The sequence below is a fragment of the Pempheris klunzingeri genome, chromosome 24, assembly GCF_042242105.1.
Source record: "Pempheris klunzingeri isolate RE-2024b chromosome 24, fPemKlu1.hap1, whole genome shotgun sequence".
Classification (NCBI taxonomy): Eukaryota; Metazoa; Chordata; class Actinopteri; order Acropomatiformes; family Pempheridae; genus Pempheris; species Pempheris klunzingeri.
The window spans coordinates 8,975,961-8,991,679 of record NC_092035.1 but is presented as its reverse complement, the minus strand read 5'-3'; the positions used below and the strand labels follow the sequence as shown (position 1 = coordinate 8,991,679).

General features: G+C 42.7%; 2 protein-coding genes across 2 annotated transcripts in view; one reads left to right on the top strand and one right to left on the bottom strand.

The window, feature by feature from the left end:
• The window catches only part of zranb3 (zinc finger, RAN-binding domain containing 3), a 75,531-nt gene extending 67,620 nt beyond the window's left edge, over positions 1 to 7,911 (bottom strand). The window contains exon 1 of the mRNA XM_070855657.1: positions 7,740 to 7,911. Within this exon, the coding sequence (XP_070711758.1) occupies positions 7,740 to 7,885 (146 nt within the window). The 5' untranslated portion in view covers positions 7,886 to 7,911. The remainder of the gene's footprint in view (positions 1 to 7,739) is intronic.
• A 1,735-nt stretch (positions 7,912 to 9,646) lies between these two features.
• Positions 9,647 to 15,719, top strand: part of LOC139223663 (R3H domain-containing protein 1-like) — a 43,573-nt gene continuing 37,500 nt past the window's right edge. The window contains exon 1 of the mRNA XM_070855633.1: positions 9,647 to 9,725. The gene's annotated coding sequence lies outside the window, so the exon portion shown is untranslated. The remainder of the gene's footprint in view (positions 9,726 to 15,719) is intronic.

The following is a 15,719-nucleotide window of genomic DNA, read 5'->3' as shown; positions in this document are numbered from 1 at the left end:
CAGATTTCTTTGATTGTACTAATATAACTAAGTAACTTATTCCTTAAGCAGGGTGACAGGTTACACATTTTACCTAATTAATCAATTTTTGTTGTATTTAGGTGTTTTTACATTATGTGCTTTTGGTTTTCACACCCTGCTGTCCAGTGTTATCTTACGTATGCTATGTGTGTTTAATATCTGGGACCATGTTACAAATGGGTGCTCTCACTTTAACATGCTATCCCTGTGCTTAGTGTGTTTTGTTGATGCATAAATTAAATCAACCAAGAAAAAAAGAACAGAAAAAAACAGCTCTTCTTGGGCACAGATGCAAGTTCACTTCATGCCAGGCAGACACTGTACATTTTAAGCCCAAATTTAACCCCAAATTCGTCACCCTGACTAATTTACGCTCACGATCTGGCTGTTGGACAGTTGGCATGTCAGACATTTTGGTGAGCCGCCTTGCAGTGTGAGCAGTTTCACAGTCTAATTTCCCAAATGGCTGCTGTCAAAAGTTGTTTTAAAATGCAACGAGTTTGTTTTAATATTACTGGAAAAGCATTTTACATGCTGTAGCTACTTAAGTCTTGACCTGTAAAAAAAAAAACAAAAAAAAAATTCAACATCGCTGCAGAACACAGACAACAGCATCTTCCAGCCATCTGCTGCTCCACACTTTTCCCTCCTTGTTCCGCTCATAGCAGAAGTGCACAACAGTAACACAGCCTCTCCTTTTTCTTTTTTTTTGGTCAAAACTATTAAGGACACGGCTGTGTTGTCTGAATAGACTTTAATGCTACTGTCGATGGACAAATTTGTTCTCAGGTTTAGCGTGAGCATCCACATTGTGAGCGATCAATGGGTCAGTGTGTGTCTTGTGTCCATGTATTGTTCACCTCTTTTTTCTGACATTTTAGGAGCGATTTCCTAAATGATTCCTCAAAGAAATAGTCAATGAATAAATCAATAGTGGAACTGATCAATAGTTGCAGCCTTATTACTGCTTATTAATTACATCAAGCCAATGTAAACACACTATTTATCTAAATATACCTTCATTAGTCCTCATTCTCTTTTTCATTCACACTTTAAAGAGAATAAGATTGTCCCACAATTGAACCTTAAAGTGGGATAAAAGTAGCAGCTCACCTCTTAAGGCTGTCTCTGACATGATATGTTTTAGCAGCCATATAACAACCAACTGGTTCTCCCTTTACACTGTAGATTTTAAGAGGAACAATGAAAGTGCGACACATTCCTCAGCTGAAATTGTCCCCACGGAAGAAGTGCAGATAGATCAACCTCTGGTTCTCTCTGCCCACTGGGTTTGGGCTTATTGTCATGACCTTGCTTATTCATAAATGCTTCAAACATCATGTCAGAGCAAACAGTGCCAACAGAGCAGCTCTGAATACCTCAGACAGTCTCTCATTATTCTTTCTCCTCCTCCCTCGCCTCCTCCTCCTCCTCCCCCATCTCCACCCCATTTCTCTCTTTCAGCTGAGGAACATGATTAATGTGCACCTTGCCACTGGTGGTTTTTCTAATTGCCAGCACACCGGCGCAGTCAGCGCAATGCGCGCGCACACACGCACACACAAACCCGCGCGCACACAGACAGGCTGGTGTGTGTGAGAAAATGCGCACAAAAGAAAAGATATGCAAAAATGCAAAAATAGACAATATATATGAAGTGCACATGCAGATGCAGACACATGTAAACGTCCACAGACACACACACACACGTGCTTGCGCATACATCCACCCACACACACACCCACACTCACACACTGGGGAGGGAGTGCGGCTGGGGCAGGTGCTTGCCATTTCTCAACACATTAATCATCCTCCTTTAAATAACCTGAGTGTCGTCTTGACGGTTTGAGACTGCGAGGATGCTGCAGTGCTGTTGCCTGACAACGGCACGGTCTCCGTCGCCCCGTCTTTCTAATGTTATCTCTGAAACCCACAAGCCCCAAAGTGTCAGGAAATGGGCTCCCCTACCTCCCAAGCTGGCTGCGATGATTTGATGGGTTTGACCTCTGCACAGTGATGTGTTGTGTGGCCCAGTGCCTAACCCCAATCTTGCAGCCCTGTTAAGGTTCTCTTCTGAGGACTGGACCTGCAGTGTACTGTGGTCAGTGGAAAAACTGCTCAGAGGTTGAACGCTGCACAAAAGGCTGACTGGAGGGTGCCACAGTGTGCTATTCTCACCCCAGTAGGATCACACATACAGTTATGGGTTCAGAGTGCACTTCTGCTGCATACTGTAAATGAACTTAAAAAGTAGCCTTTAGCAGAGGGTTAGGCTTTTTCTACTTGTAGGAGATGGAAGAGGATGTTTCAATAGTGTGTGTGACTTTAAAAAGGAAAAGTTTAAACCCTGGCTATATAGGGCAATCCACAACTACTATTTTGCTTACAGTTTTTTTTTTTCCTAACTTAAGCAAACCCAAATCTATCAGAGAGCTCTGTTAATTCCACCTTTTCAGGGGGGCTTAAAATAGAAAAAACTTTTTGTACACTCTAGACAGTAGTTACACATAAGCAGGCTCCCGTTTTGTCTTTTGATGAGCGGAATAGTTTTTCCATCAACCTTTTCCAAACTTCAGACCAGTGGGTCCCAAGTGATTAATTTCATTGTTTCTACTGAACGTTTCTAATAACATTTCCTCACAGGTCGACATTTACATTAGCTAACAGACACAGAAATAGCCTTAGTATAAAAACAAGCTTCATTAGGGGACCAGTGAGATTATGTAACTTTTGAGAAATAAAAAGATGATTTCCTAAACAATAAAACACAGAATTGCTCATTTCAACTCAGGAGTTTTGCTTTGACAGCTTAACTTGGGTTGACCATTATCTTATTGTGGCTAATGTTAGCCAGTGTTAGCAGATGTTAGCCAAATATCGCTGTGTAACTGGCTTTGAGACTCGTTAAAACATGGCATTTTCCCAGGGGCGGTGCCCTGTGTGACCTGGGGTTGCATGACTGATGTGCATTTTCAGTGACTTGCATTTGATTTGCACTTTTTGGATTAGATCTGTAATCTAGAAAGTCACGCACCAAATGACATGCATCAAATACAGTGAGTTCATACTGTATGCGTGCATTATTCAGTCTAGTCTGCCAAGCTCTAGAAATAAAAGTAGCCCATACTTTGTGCCCAACGTGCACGGGCTTAGAGAGCATGGGCCAAGATGGTCATGGATCCAATAGCATAAGCAAAGAAGAGTAATAAAGTCAGCCAACCAATATTCATTTAATAATGTGTAATTTGTTCTGTTAAAATAACACAGAATATATCTTTAAACACTTGAAGCAAGACTATTTGGGGTACATTTGTGTCACTTCCTGCTTGATGCAGCTCATCAACGTCAAAAGTCTCACAAAGCACAGTAAGTATGATCTGAATATGTTATGTGACTGTTCTCTACATTATGGCCTTACATGATGCTTTGCTGTTTAATCATAATCTGTGTGCTGTGGTACCTTTTGCAATAACATAAAGATGTATGAATGTAAGTTGTGTTTGGCTCTAATGGTGCACTTATTCTGAGGACTTCAGTTTCTTGAAATCATAAACTAAGTGAACAAATCTTTTGTGTTACAATACTCGTTAAAAGTGTTTCCCACCAGAATAATTCGTCTCTTGAACACACAAACAGACCCAGCAGGGGACAAAGTTTATTTATCATGTGTAGCCTCCGTATTTAGTTTCTACAAAGGTCGTCTGTACATCCTGGACAGAAACTCTCCACGTAATGGAAAGTTTTCAGCAATTAAGGCAGACAGGTTAGTGATAGTGAATAAAATTACATTTTTCATGCTGTATAATAGAACACATCTCCTGCTGCCTTCATATAAAAATATAATAGCGTCTCACTTTAAAGCCTGTAACAAATTTCATGCTTAATCAGGAGGAAATGGAATTTAGAGCAACTTAGAAAGTACATACTGTAACTTAGGCCCTTTGAGGGATGTTGCCTTATTTTTAAGATGACAATGGACCCAGTCTGCATAAAAGGTGCACTCCACTGATTTTACACATTTAAACTAACAACAAACTTCTAACAGAAAGCATGTATTACAAACTGGGTGCACTGAATATGAAAGACACTGACACATTCTTGTCAAGGAGGGATTATTGAAATAAACTGTTGTGCTACATTATGGGAAATCTAAGATCCAGAGACTAGAGACTAAAAGTGTAGATATCACCACCTGCACTGCTCCGATTTCGACCACTCTTATTTCAATCTGTCTCTCACAAGTCATCCAACTGTAATTTGCCAGCATTGCCAACCAGTTCTAGTCGAACCACACCCAGGGGCTTTAATATTGTGCTGTCTGAGAGGCCAAGCCTTCTTTTACAGTTGTGGGTTGTTAATTCATCTTACATGGATGGACTTTCAACAGGGACTGTAGCAACAAGGTCAATTATACTCCCAGAGCTGTAACTCTCAATGTGCTGCTGAATAGCCCAAATGATTTTTTTGGAGCCGCTTTGTGTTCAGTCACTAAACTGAACTGAACAATACTTACAGGCCGGTGCAAATGTGGTGGAAACACATCAACTTGTGTGTGTACAGAGAACAAACTCCTTCTATGGAATGCACTTCCCTCAGTAATTTGACCATCACAGGGAGACACAACAGATGCTGCTTATTGATCCACTCTGGCATCAGCAGAGCGGCCTTATTCAATAAAAGCACAGGCAGTCACTTTCAATAATATTTTGGACAAATCAGGGGGTGGCATACATACTGTGTGTCACATGGCTGGCTTCAAGCCACGGTCAGCACCTTAATGGAAGTGACCAAGAGGTCTTAATGGATGTACTTTTACTCCAAATTGATGTTTTCTTTCGATATCTGGGTAGGCCCACTCAGCGTACTGCATTTCACAAATGTACATTTGTGTTTTAGAATAGCTGTACAGATGTCAACACTCAAATGGCACACTTCTGCCCAACTTTCCAAACGATACAATCAGTCACATCTCACAGGTTTTTATTGTCATGCTGTAACACAGCTTTCCCACCTTATACCTCATCTAGCTCCATAAAATTCACTCACCCTCCTACACAGACCAATACAGCAGGCTCCATAAGTATTTGAATTGCAACAACATTTGATGTTTTGGTTCGGTACTCTTGATGCTCTGGATGTGAAAAGACACAACGACTATGAGATTTAAAGGAAAAATCCACCCACGGATCCTCCCACACTGTTAGATACCCAACATCAAGCTATGATATTCAGTGGATTTCAGGAGTTATTTTATAACGAAGGGCTGCCATTTATTTTTTTGTCTGTCAGCCTGTCTCTTCTAGTTCCACTTCAGGTAGTGACACCCTAAATTTCCTGGAATTGAAAACCTCCTACCTTCAACTCGAACAAGTCTGCAGCTACATGGCATTTTGGTCTATTCAGGCTTCTGTAGGTAGAGATATTGTTCTTTCTGCCTCTTCTGCAAAGAGTCTTTTTTGAGTATCGGTGAAAGAGACTGGAGCTTTAATTTAAGGCTCTTTTCAAGGATAGTGAATGAACAAATAAAGAACAGCAGTGTGCCTGAAAAACATAGAAAGATCAAGATTACTGTCAATAAAATTGGCATTTTTACTGTCTGTCTGTGTGTGAATGCACACACTTGGAAAGGGGCAGTGCTGTCAAATTTAACATTTTATCCTCGTAATCACGTTTTTCTCTCACATTACTGCTCATACAGGTCGTGGAGAAGATATTTCTTGAAGTGGCATCATGCTAATTGGTGACACCACTATTATGGCAACATGTTAGCATGCCTGACTAAACTTATTATTATATAACCTTATTAAGTCCACCACCTGAGAAACACCTAACATCACTGGCGCACAGAATAAAGTTATCATCATAGTAGTCTTTCAGGCTCTACCTATAATATCTTGTGTTAATGCTACTTGTGCTGGCCCCCAGAGAGAAGCACTGCCCGCGCTGCTCTTCCTGTCACATTTATGCCAATTGACTGAGGTAACTGTCCACACGGTGCAGCAAGAGCCAATTGACTTCTGATCCACCCGTGTAACAAAGCAGTGCCTCCTAGTGTTCCTGAATCAATATGGCCACCCCCCAAAACAGCTGTAGCGCTCAGATTGGCTCACCCAGTGCTGACCTTCCCCAGCACCCAAACGTACATCGACTGGTCGGGGGGAGGAAATGGGCAAGTCCTGTCCTGTTCCTGCAGCTAAAGCTTAACACAACCAAACACTTAAGGGCAACTGAGAAACTTCCCATGGATTAGTAATTGTTTTCAAAGATATATCTGGCCTTCTGAATTTAGAATATATTCACATACAATCTTGACTTCCTACTTGCTTCTTGAGCCATCATAATGTTTTGTAGCTTAGTTGAAAATTAGAGTTTTGGGACTGCCTACTTTAAAGCATCATCAGGCAAATCATCTACAGTCCGTAAACATGCCATCCTATGAGAATAAATCACACTCTGATGCAGCAATAGAGAGAAAATGTGTTATACTACAGATTTACTCTGTCTGCTAATGTGACATTTAGTTGTTAAGCACAGACAAAAGCTGAGCATCTTCATCATCAGGAAGTGACAGATCCAATCACATTGTTTAGTACAGCATCACAGACTGAATGGGTTGTTAAATATGAGTGCATTTGATGTAGCTGATTAAAGTATGCCTCCTTCTTATTATTCTTCTTCTAATGTTGCCTTGTAGGATTTATTGATCTTTAAAAGACACCCTGTGGAGTTTTCTTGCAAACAAACAAAGTTGTGTTTACAGTCGCTGTTTCTCACCAAAGAATATTTGTATCCTTGAAGCCTAATGTGAGAATGCATGTACATCTTCATAAAACATCTGGTTTTTGTTACAGTTTGAGACCAAGATCTCGCGGTGAGGTTGCAGATTACAAACCAACTGAATAACCCTCACCTTTGCAAGTGTGTCAGAGAGACTACAGTAGCTGACGAGGATTCACACTCTTGCTTTTTCTTGTGCTACTTAACAAGTTTGATCCTCCATTTTTCAAAACTTGAGCTTTCAAACTCCTCACATTATAAAATGGTATTTCACCTCTCTCTTCTTCTTCATCTTCCAACCATTGCATTTGTGCCACCACATTAAAACTGCCACTTCAGCATAAAAACGCAGAAGGTCAGATTTGTCCATACTGGGCTACTGTAGAAACATGGTGGACTATGTACGTATTAAGGACTCATTCTAAGCTAAAAAACCCCCACAATGATTCTTAGTGTCAGGTAAGGATCCATTACTGAAAACACAATTATGACTATTGTACTCCATTTCTGCCAATAGATCCCCTTAAATCCTACATACTGCACCTTTAAGGTTTCCTTTTTTAACATCTTGCTCTTTCCTGTATTTGGCGGTGACCAATGTGCGAAGCTCCCGAGTGAAGATACAAGAAGCTGCTTGTAGTCTTCTGTGAAACGCTCAGACAATAGATTTGAGTTGATCTTCATAGCAATAAATCAATATTTACACACTGCAGAAGTGGAGTGGAAGGTCGGGCTGCAGCCATAGGATGGCATAAACCCAGAGGGAGACTCCACTGTTCTCAAAATGAGCCACTCACAAAGTAAAGTCATCTGTAGGTCCACATTTAGTTGGCATTTATGTTCCTTTATCGAAGATGTTTCTTACATAAAATACATACAATGAAAAACTAGACTGACTAACTCAGTCATGATGTAACTGACTGAGCAGCAGCACTGCTTACCGTCCATTCCTAGATAAGGCAAACTCCACTCCCTCCCTTTGGAAAGGCATCAGGCGCTGCAGGAGCTTGTGAGGAAGGACTGACAGTTGCTGCGACCATCTTGTATCACAGCAAGAGGTCTGTAGGCCATTATCATCCATTTCCATTAGTAAGTCCTCATCAGTTTCTTGGTCCTTGCTCAGTCAGCCAGCTCTGATTTTAAGCTGAAAAAAAAAAAAAAAAACAGATGGTCATGTCGAGACTTAGATCAGAATGTGCTCCTATGTAGACTAGGTTCAGTCTGAATGAGTGAATATTCACCATCTATGAGACATTTAAGAACAGTTGTGTTTACCATATTGATTGCTGATTTAAACATGTTTTATAATAATGGAGAGAAACCTTCATCTGCTGCCTACCAGCCCTGACAGGAGCACCATTATTAGAAGCTGAATCATGGACAAAGAAAGTCAGAATTTAAGATGAGATGGTAAATGTTGCCTGTCTCAGCCGCCACCAGTTACAGCAACACAATCCTTGTACTGTTGCCTCACCTGGCACTGTCCCGCTCAATCCAGACAGACGTTCCTGCCTCCACATGTAATTATAGTTATTGGGGAAAGTACACCAAAAGCCCACAGTGACAACTTCCCATTAGAGCGGCGTTGTCCTGATGGATGTCAGAGAGCAACGTGTGACTACAGTTGATGGCAAAAGTCTTATAGATGTTTGAACTGATGTAATTGGTTGGTGTTATGTAAAAAGGATTATCATTTGAGTGATTGTAGATTCCCATTGTTAATTCAGCAGTGAAACATTGTTCACTAATTTTAGACTGAAACCTCAAAGACATGTGTGATCCACTGAAACAGTAAGAATAATCTCATAATAACATTCTTCTCTAATAACCAATTTAAGAGCTCCTTTTTCACCCCAGCTGATTCACTGCCTCGAGGTGAGATGTTGTGCATTCACACGTTAGCTAGCTAAACAGTCATGGAGGACAACACCATGCTGAGAAACTCAACACATAGTTTCTCAACATGATGTTGTCCTGCATGATGTGCTGAGCTGTAACGATACATTAAAGGACCTGCAGGACAAACTGGCAGGTTGTGCGACAACATCAAGCGCATAAATCTGAATTAGACATGCCAAGGAGAGTTCATGATACTACCTAAAGAAGTAAGGGTGCAGCGCATCTTCAGCTGGAGCTAGCAACATAAACCGGAAGTAGAGACTTGACCTCCAAAATAAAGCACCATAAGTTCTAGTCACTTTTGTAATTAGTTGTATTATGTTATGTTGCGTCTGAATCTGGCAGCCTACGATCTGTACTGTGGGAATGACAAGTAACAACACAAGCCACCATAAACATTCATTTAATGTGTGTTTACATGTTAGCCACATGGCCACATATGTTGCTATGATACCATGACTGAGGAGCAGTAGGGTACTAGATCACATCCCTCACATGTGAAAACGTTGTGTTAGCAAAGCGAAACAAGACAAGATGAGGATTTTTAATGATCGTGTGTGCGTGGCTTGCCTACCCGGTGAGAAAGCGGGACGAAGCGCAGCAATCAAGTGGTTTGTGAATCAGCACACTGGGCTGAAACATTGGAAAGTTTCGCGGCAAATTCAAGGCTCGCTCGGTTTGTATCACCGGGCGTCCGCAGCACGTATTCAACGCAACTTCCTGGCTCTTTGTGTGCTCTAATTTAAACACACTTCACCTACTAGACGTAAGTGTTGAAGCATATAGAGAGAGAGTAATATGGTGGAATTGTAACGCAAACTGCGTACATGCGTGCTGTTATAACGCAAAAAATAAAACAGCAACGACAAGACGTGACATATTTCCAACACCCTACGTGCCGAGCGTGAGGAGCTGACGCACTCCCTCAGCCTGCTGGACTCCGCTGCCTCTCCTTCACTCCGCCGCAAACACTAGCTACTTCACCCTCGGTAGAGACTACGGCTGTGCACCGATTGTAAACCAAAGCGGTAAGGCAACATATATCTGCAGTATCCTGTCCAGCACTTACCGGTTTGCGAGAAAACACGTTGACCGGATTGTTGTAATCATGTAACACGAGCTAGTTAGCAGTAAACATGTATCTTGCTAGTGCGTGACAGCGCAGAGCGCCGGTGTTTGGCCGTTTTCAAGCGTTAGCAAGCCACAGCGGTAGGTGATAATCGTTAGCTTAGCCTCGACACGATCCAACGCCAAATTGATCACAGTGTTGCCCTGCTCTTCGGCAAAAATACACACCTCGTAAGCAAACACCGTGTTCAGATTGTAAGCTGACATACTTAAATTCGGCGTTCGTCCGAAAAACCAAGCATCAGTCATTTAAAAATACAGCATAATTCAATAACTTTTAGGCCTGGTTCGGCTGTTTCTCTACCAGTAATATGCCGCAACGAACAGTGTGTACTGAGGTTAACTGTTAGCCATTTCAATAAACTGAGCTGTAATTGAATTGTTCCGCTGCCTGGTTGAATGTCTTATCAGCCGAATTTTAGTTACATGGATTAATTATCAGATCGAAATGTCACATGTTGTCCGGGATGTGTAGGTTTTGCCGATACCAAGGAAACATTAAAATTACCAAATCTGTAATGGAGTCTGGTGTTACGGGCTAGATGTGGAATACTGGCATTTAAGTTATGTTGCTCTCAGTGATTAATCCTAACAAAAGCAATGACTTTCGATTGATTCTTCACACCCCTCCTCTGTGCTACTGTACGAATTGTGGTCTCTTGTGTTTGTGGTAGCTAGAGACACGATTGGCAATGAGACATTTTGTTAGTCGATAGGGAAACAAATCACATGATAATTGATCAAGCCCACGTACTAATATGTCATCTAACGTTGTACAGTTACCTCAAAATTACCAGAGAACCAAAGTTAACTAAATAAGGTCAAAGGGGGTTGATGTTGTATTTGGAGTAACAAATAAAATGTATCAACCCAAATCAGTCCTCTAATTCATAATTGTACATATGAATTGAAATGAATGATTTAGTGTAGTTATGCATGCAGATTGTCATGTCTTTATGTTAAGTGTTGATGAATATATGTATAAATGCATTTCTGTCAAAACATATATGGTTTTAACATTTTTATATATATATATACACACACACACACACACACACACACAGTAGTTAACTACAACTCCATTACAGTTTTCAGAGAGGTTATAAAAGAGGACAGTAAAACCGGACTTGTACTAGATTTCTGCCAGTTAAAGACTATAAATCATATTTCTAATCACTAATTTGGGCTCTTGTTTAATAATTAACCCACGCCCACTGTAATGCTGAGGCACTATAGCCTTGGTAGAGGTGGACAGAGATGGCAGCCAAAGCTTACAAGCTGCCACCACTGAGGCTGAGCATCATGATGGTATCATTTTCATTAAGGTACCAGCGGAGCCTGGTGGGTGGAGAGTTGAAGCTGGTTCAGTTCCTCTGGCGGCTATTTTAGAGAGCGGAGATGATGTGTTCATCCTTGCAGCGCTGGTAACTGTGCTCTCAAGCCGTTCGCTACATACTTTGTGTGCTATGTGTATAATTTTTTGAATTGTGACCATAATCAGTCCAGCACTTACCTCAGTTTTTACCTGCTGAGTGAGCTGAGTATAGCATAAATGTACACTAAATGATTGTTGAGGTGCTCTCCTGTGATTTTCTGCACTCTGTGGCTCAAAATAAATGCTAGTAATTGTTTGCTAAAACTGTTTAACCTGCGGCTGCTCAGGCCACTCTCGCCGCTACTCTGTTGACCATTTATTACAGAGGTTATGGCGTATTTGGAGCTGATGACATTATCAGATATTGAGGTTGAGGATGCTGTGTAATAGCTTTCGCCAGACATGTGGCCCAGTGACTAAATAATTCATCGTCTTCCAGGGGGAAAATCTCTCATTCCTATAATATTTGGTCTTGGCCATTAAATAATTCATCCGCCTATCCATAAATTGTTTGTTCAATTGGTGACCTTTTCATGGGATTAAGGAAGCACAATAATAAATTCTTCAGAGACCTGCCATAACGAATGGTACAATTATGAGGCAGGATTGGATCGGATCAGTTGTCGCAGCCTGGTGTTGGTTGCTAAGTGACAGCAGGAACTTTTCCGCCCACTGTGTTTGCTGTTAAAGTCTGAATTACTGAAAGGACAAAAACAATCACATTATGGCAGTCTAGACTTGGGCTGCGCATAGGACCTGTTTGTGACTCCCCGTGTCTTTGACAGCCTGTCAGTCACTTAGTGATGAGAGTGCTTCATGAAGTCGATTATTTCCAGAGCTCAGTTATCTCTTCCATCCATGCTATCTTTCGTTGCATGTACAGAGGAGGCAGGATACTTGATCGTTAATGAAATAAACAAGCCAAGTGAATTCTGGTGGAGGCTATGAATCCCTTATTGTTCTTCCTATTAAATCCTCAGAAGTCACAAAAGGCACATTTAGATGAAATAGAGGAGGTTAGGGGTGCGGTTTGATCATGCACAAGCTGCTGCTCTTCCCCACGCAGTCACTGTATTATTTCCTAGCTGATCCACCAGTAAGCTTATCATGCTAAGCTGAATGTTTTATTGCAGCATTTCACTTTGCGGTGTCAGTAATGGGTGGTATTTCAGGTGGTGGCTCTCTCTGAGTCAGTGGGATTAGCCGTAGCCTTGTCTTCTTGTGTGAAAAGCAGGGGGCCAGCTTTAGTGGGAAGGTAGCCCAGTGAACAGCTCGGCCTCTCAGCGGCCGTCGCCTCCCCATCGACTCTCCACCTGGTCTTTGAGCACCTAGCTGGCCACAGACTTGTCGATCCTGTCCCCTCTCCTCTCATCCTCCCTGTTTGCCTCCTCGCTTTCTCCTTCGCTTTCTTTTCGCCTCCTCTGTGCTCCTCTCTTCGCCTTTCCTCCCTCACCGCTCTGCCTCCCACCCTCCTGTTTCCTCTCCTCTTCCTCTCGCTCTCCTTCCATCTATCCCATGTCCCTGGCTGCCCTTTCTTCCTCCTCCTCCTCCTCCTCCTCCTCCTCCTCTCACCCCCGCCTCCATCCTAAAGCAGAGTAGCTAATGAAGAGCCCCATTTAGCCGGTGACTTTGGTTCAGTCGGCGCTCCGTAGCGCCGGCCGGCCTCGGCTGCCGTGACTGGCTGTTGAGGCTCTGACATCACACAGAGGCCAGCTGTTGATTTGGCGCTGTCTCCAAGGCTGGCTGGCTTGATGGGTTGTGGCAGGTAGACTTGTGCTCGCACAGCACTCTCCCTCCCTTCATCCCCTCTCCCCCCCCCTCTCCCCTGCTCTCTCTCTCTTTCTCTCTCTCTCTTTGTGACACCCACTCTCCCTCGCCCTCTCCCTTTACACTCCCCTCTCCCCGTCCTGCACTCTCACTCAGTCGAGCGAGTGAACAGGAGGCAGCAGGCAGCTGCCGAGGAGCGAGCTGGGAGGCGACTCCAGCCTCCTCTCCAGCAGATTGTGCCTCCTGTACAATGGAAACTAAACGGTCGAGTAGCAGAAGGGATGGAGGGCAGAGCTGCCGGGCAGGTAGGTCCTGCAGCTTCAAGCCACTTCAAGCATGAACCTCTCATGCTTTCTCTGATTTCCTCTTCATGTTTCGTATACTTTATTATGTCGTGCTTTTTCTTCGTAATATGCCTTTTGATACTGCTGATTTTCTGCTGTTTATTGCCACATTAGATGTTGGTATTCAGTGCTGTTTTAAAAACCATCAAAATGTTAATCCATGAGAAAATCTTTTGCTGCACCAGCTTCTCTGTTTCCTTTATTGTTGCATGGCAGCAAGTCAGAAAGCAAATGTGCAGTCTTTTTCTTTGGCTTGTTAAACTGAGCGCAACACGAGATTTGGTGTGCTGTCAGTGCCGTGTTGCCCAGTGAGCTGAGCCAGAGCTTTCGAAATCTCCTTGCTAGTTTGCCAGTGCTGCTTCTGCTTTTCATTACGAGGATAATTAACCAAGATCAGCCAATAAGAGGCTTCACTCTGCATTGTTCTCCAGCCAAGCTTACCCTCTGTCTCCCCGCTTCCCCCTGTTTGTTCTGCAGGTGTTGTCTGCAAATGGACTTTTAATGACTCTGGCGGACTTTTTGAGTTATTTTCCTCTCATAAGGCTCCATAGATTAAAACTGCTAGACTTGCATGTTAGTTTTCTCTGTTTATTGTTTCTCCTCTAATTGCCTAGATTGATATTCCCTGGGAGCTCTCCTATGGGATAGGTAATGGATTACCTACATGCTCTGCTGTGGATTTAATTTATTAATGTTGGCTGACTGCGCCTCTGCTGCACCGCACCGCACTCACGCCGCTTTATGCGACCTGGAGGCAGAGCAAGCAGCACAATTAGAGACTCATTTGTGCCTGTTTATGTTTTTTTCTGTTAATTCAGTCTGAGCTTTTACCGGCAGTTCCTTTAAACTGACACTGCCTCAGTCGTCTTGAAATTGAGGCAAGCAGTGTATGAAAGTGATATAATTTCATAAGCTTTACACTAATCGTTTTCTGGTCCAATTATATAGCTCCCCTGTCAGTGCTTTCCTCGCTTTGCAATTAGCAGAAATGGCAAGAAAATGGGAGATTAGTTACTCAGTTTAGCAAAACACTGAAATCAATTTTATTGCAGCGCCATGAGTGCAAAGCAGCATTAGTAACCTAATTAGCTGTTTATTTGATGTCTGATTTTATTAGCCAGGGTGCGCGTCCTGCACTCTGCTGAAGCCGATTTATTTTAAATCCGTCTTTTTGTCGGTTTGTTTGAAAGTCTGCAATTAATTGCATAGCTGTAAAATGTTTGGCTGCACTTGCTGTGTTTCCTGTGGTTGAAAATGTACAATTTAGAGATCAGCCAAGCATAACTGGTAATTTGCTCTCTGAAAATGGCGAGCAGGTGACACAAAGCAGTAGCCCTCAGACATGGCATTACCTTTGTATTTGTGCCTCTGCATTTGTTTCACAGTGTTGCACTGAATAGAGCTCTGTTTAGTATTCTACATCTCTGCAGACAATATCCCAGCTGTTTGGCACCTCTCCTGCCGTTGTCCTTTTTATGTGACACTTGCAGAAGCTCATCAGCAGCAATAAAGCATGAATTATTTTTCAACGCGTAATCTGCGGCTGCATGCAGAAAAATGCAGCTACTTCTTTTTCTTTTTTTTCCCCCCCAGGCGCTCACAAATCATTGGTGGATTTTCTTTGTGGTCACACAGGAGGTTGTGAAAGTGATGGCTTGTTCTTTTCCACCCCACGTTTGACTCACCTTCTCGTTCTTTACCCAGAGTAGAGCCAGGGATGGAGCAGCAGATAGAGGGAGGGACTGAGGGTCCTTCACCTCCAGTTGAGCTGGTTATAGCCCAGACAAGAGCCCTGATCCAGGCAGAGCTGAGCAGAACAGAACAGAACAGAGCGGAGGTGTGGGAGGGAAAGGTCAGCCATTGCAAGAGAGCGGCAGCTGTGTGTGTGTGTGCTTGTGTGAAGGGGAAAGAAAGAACAAAAGTGTACTGGAGTGTGCTTGCTCGCCTGTTCCTGCGTGTGCGTGCCATCACCAGTAGGCTCTTATGCGCTTCAGAGTGATTGAACATTTTCTCATTAGCTTGCCATCATACATAATTGTCCGTGAGAGCAGTCCGTTAAGAGCCTGGCGTGTGATTAACTCGGCTCAGTTGATGGCCACCCTTATGACCCTGCTGTGGGTTTTTGAGATTTAATTTCCATCATATATGGAGACTGTGTGTTTGTACGTGTGCATATGAGACTGTGCAGTTACACCAATCCAACTGTTAATCTTGATGGTTTTTTTTAACTAACCACATTGTATTTGTTTTATTGGCATTTTTGTTCATTTTTGTTGACAATTATTTCTGTGTTTCCAGTATTGTAATCCGTCTAATTGAGCGTATCCGCATTTTAATACATTCACGCATTTGTGTTCTGATTCTATGCAGACAGGCAGGTCTGATGCGTCTGTGTGTGTGACAGAGGG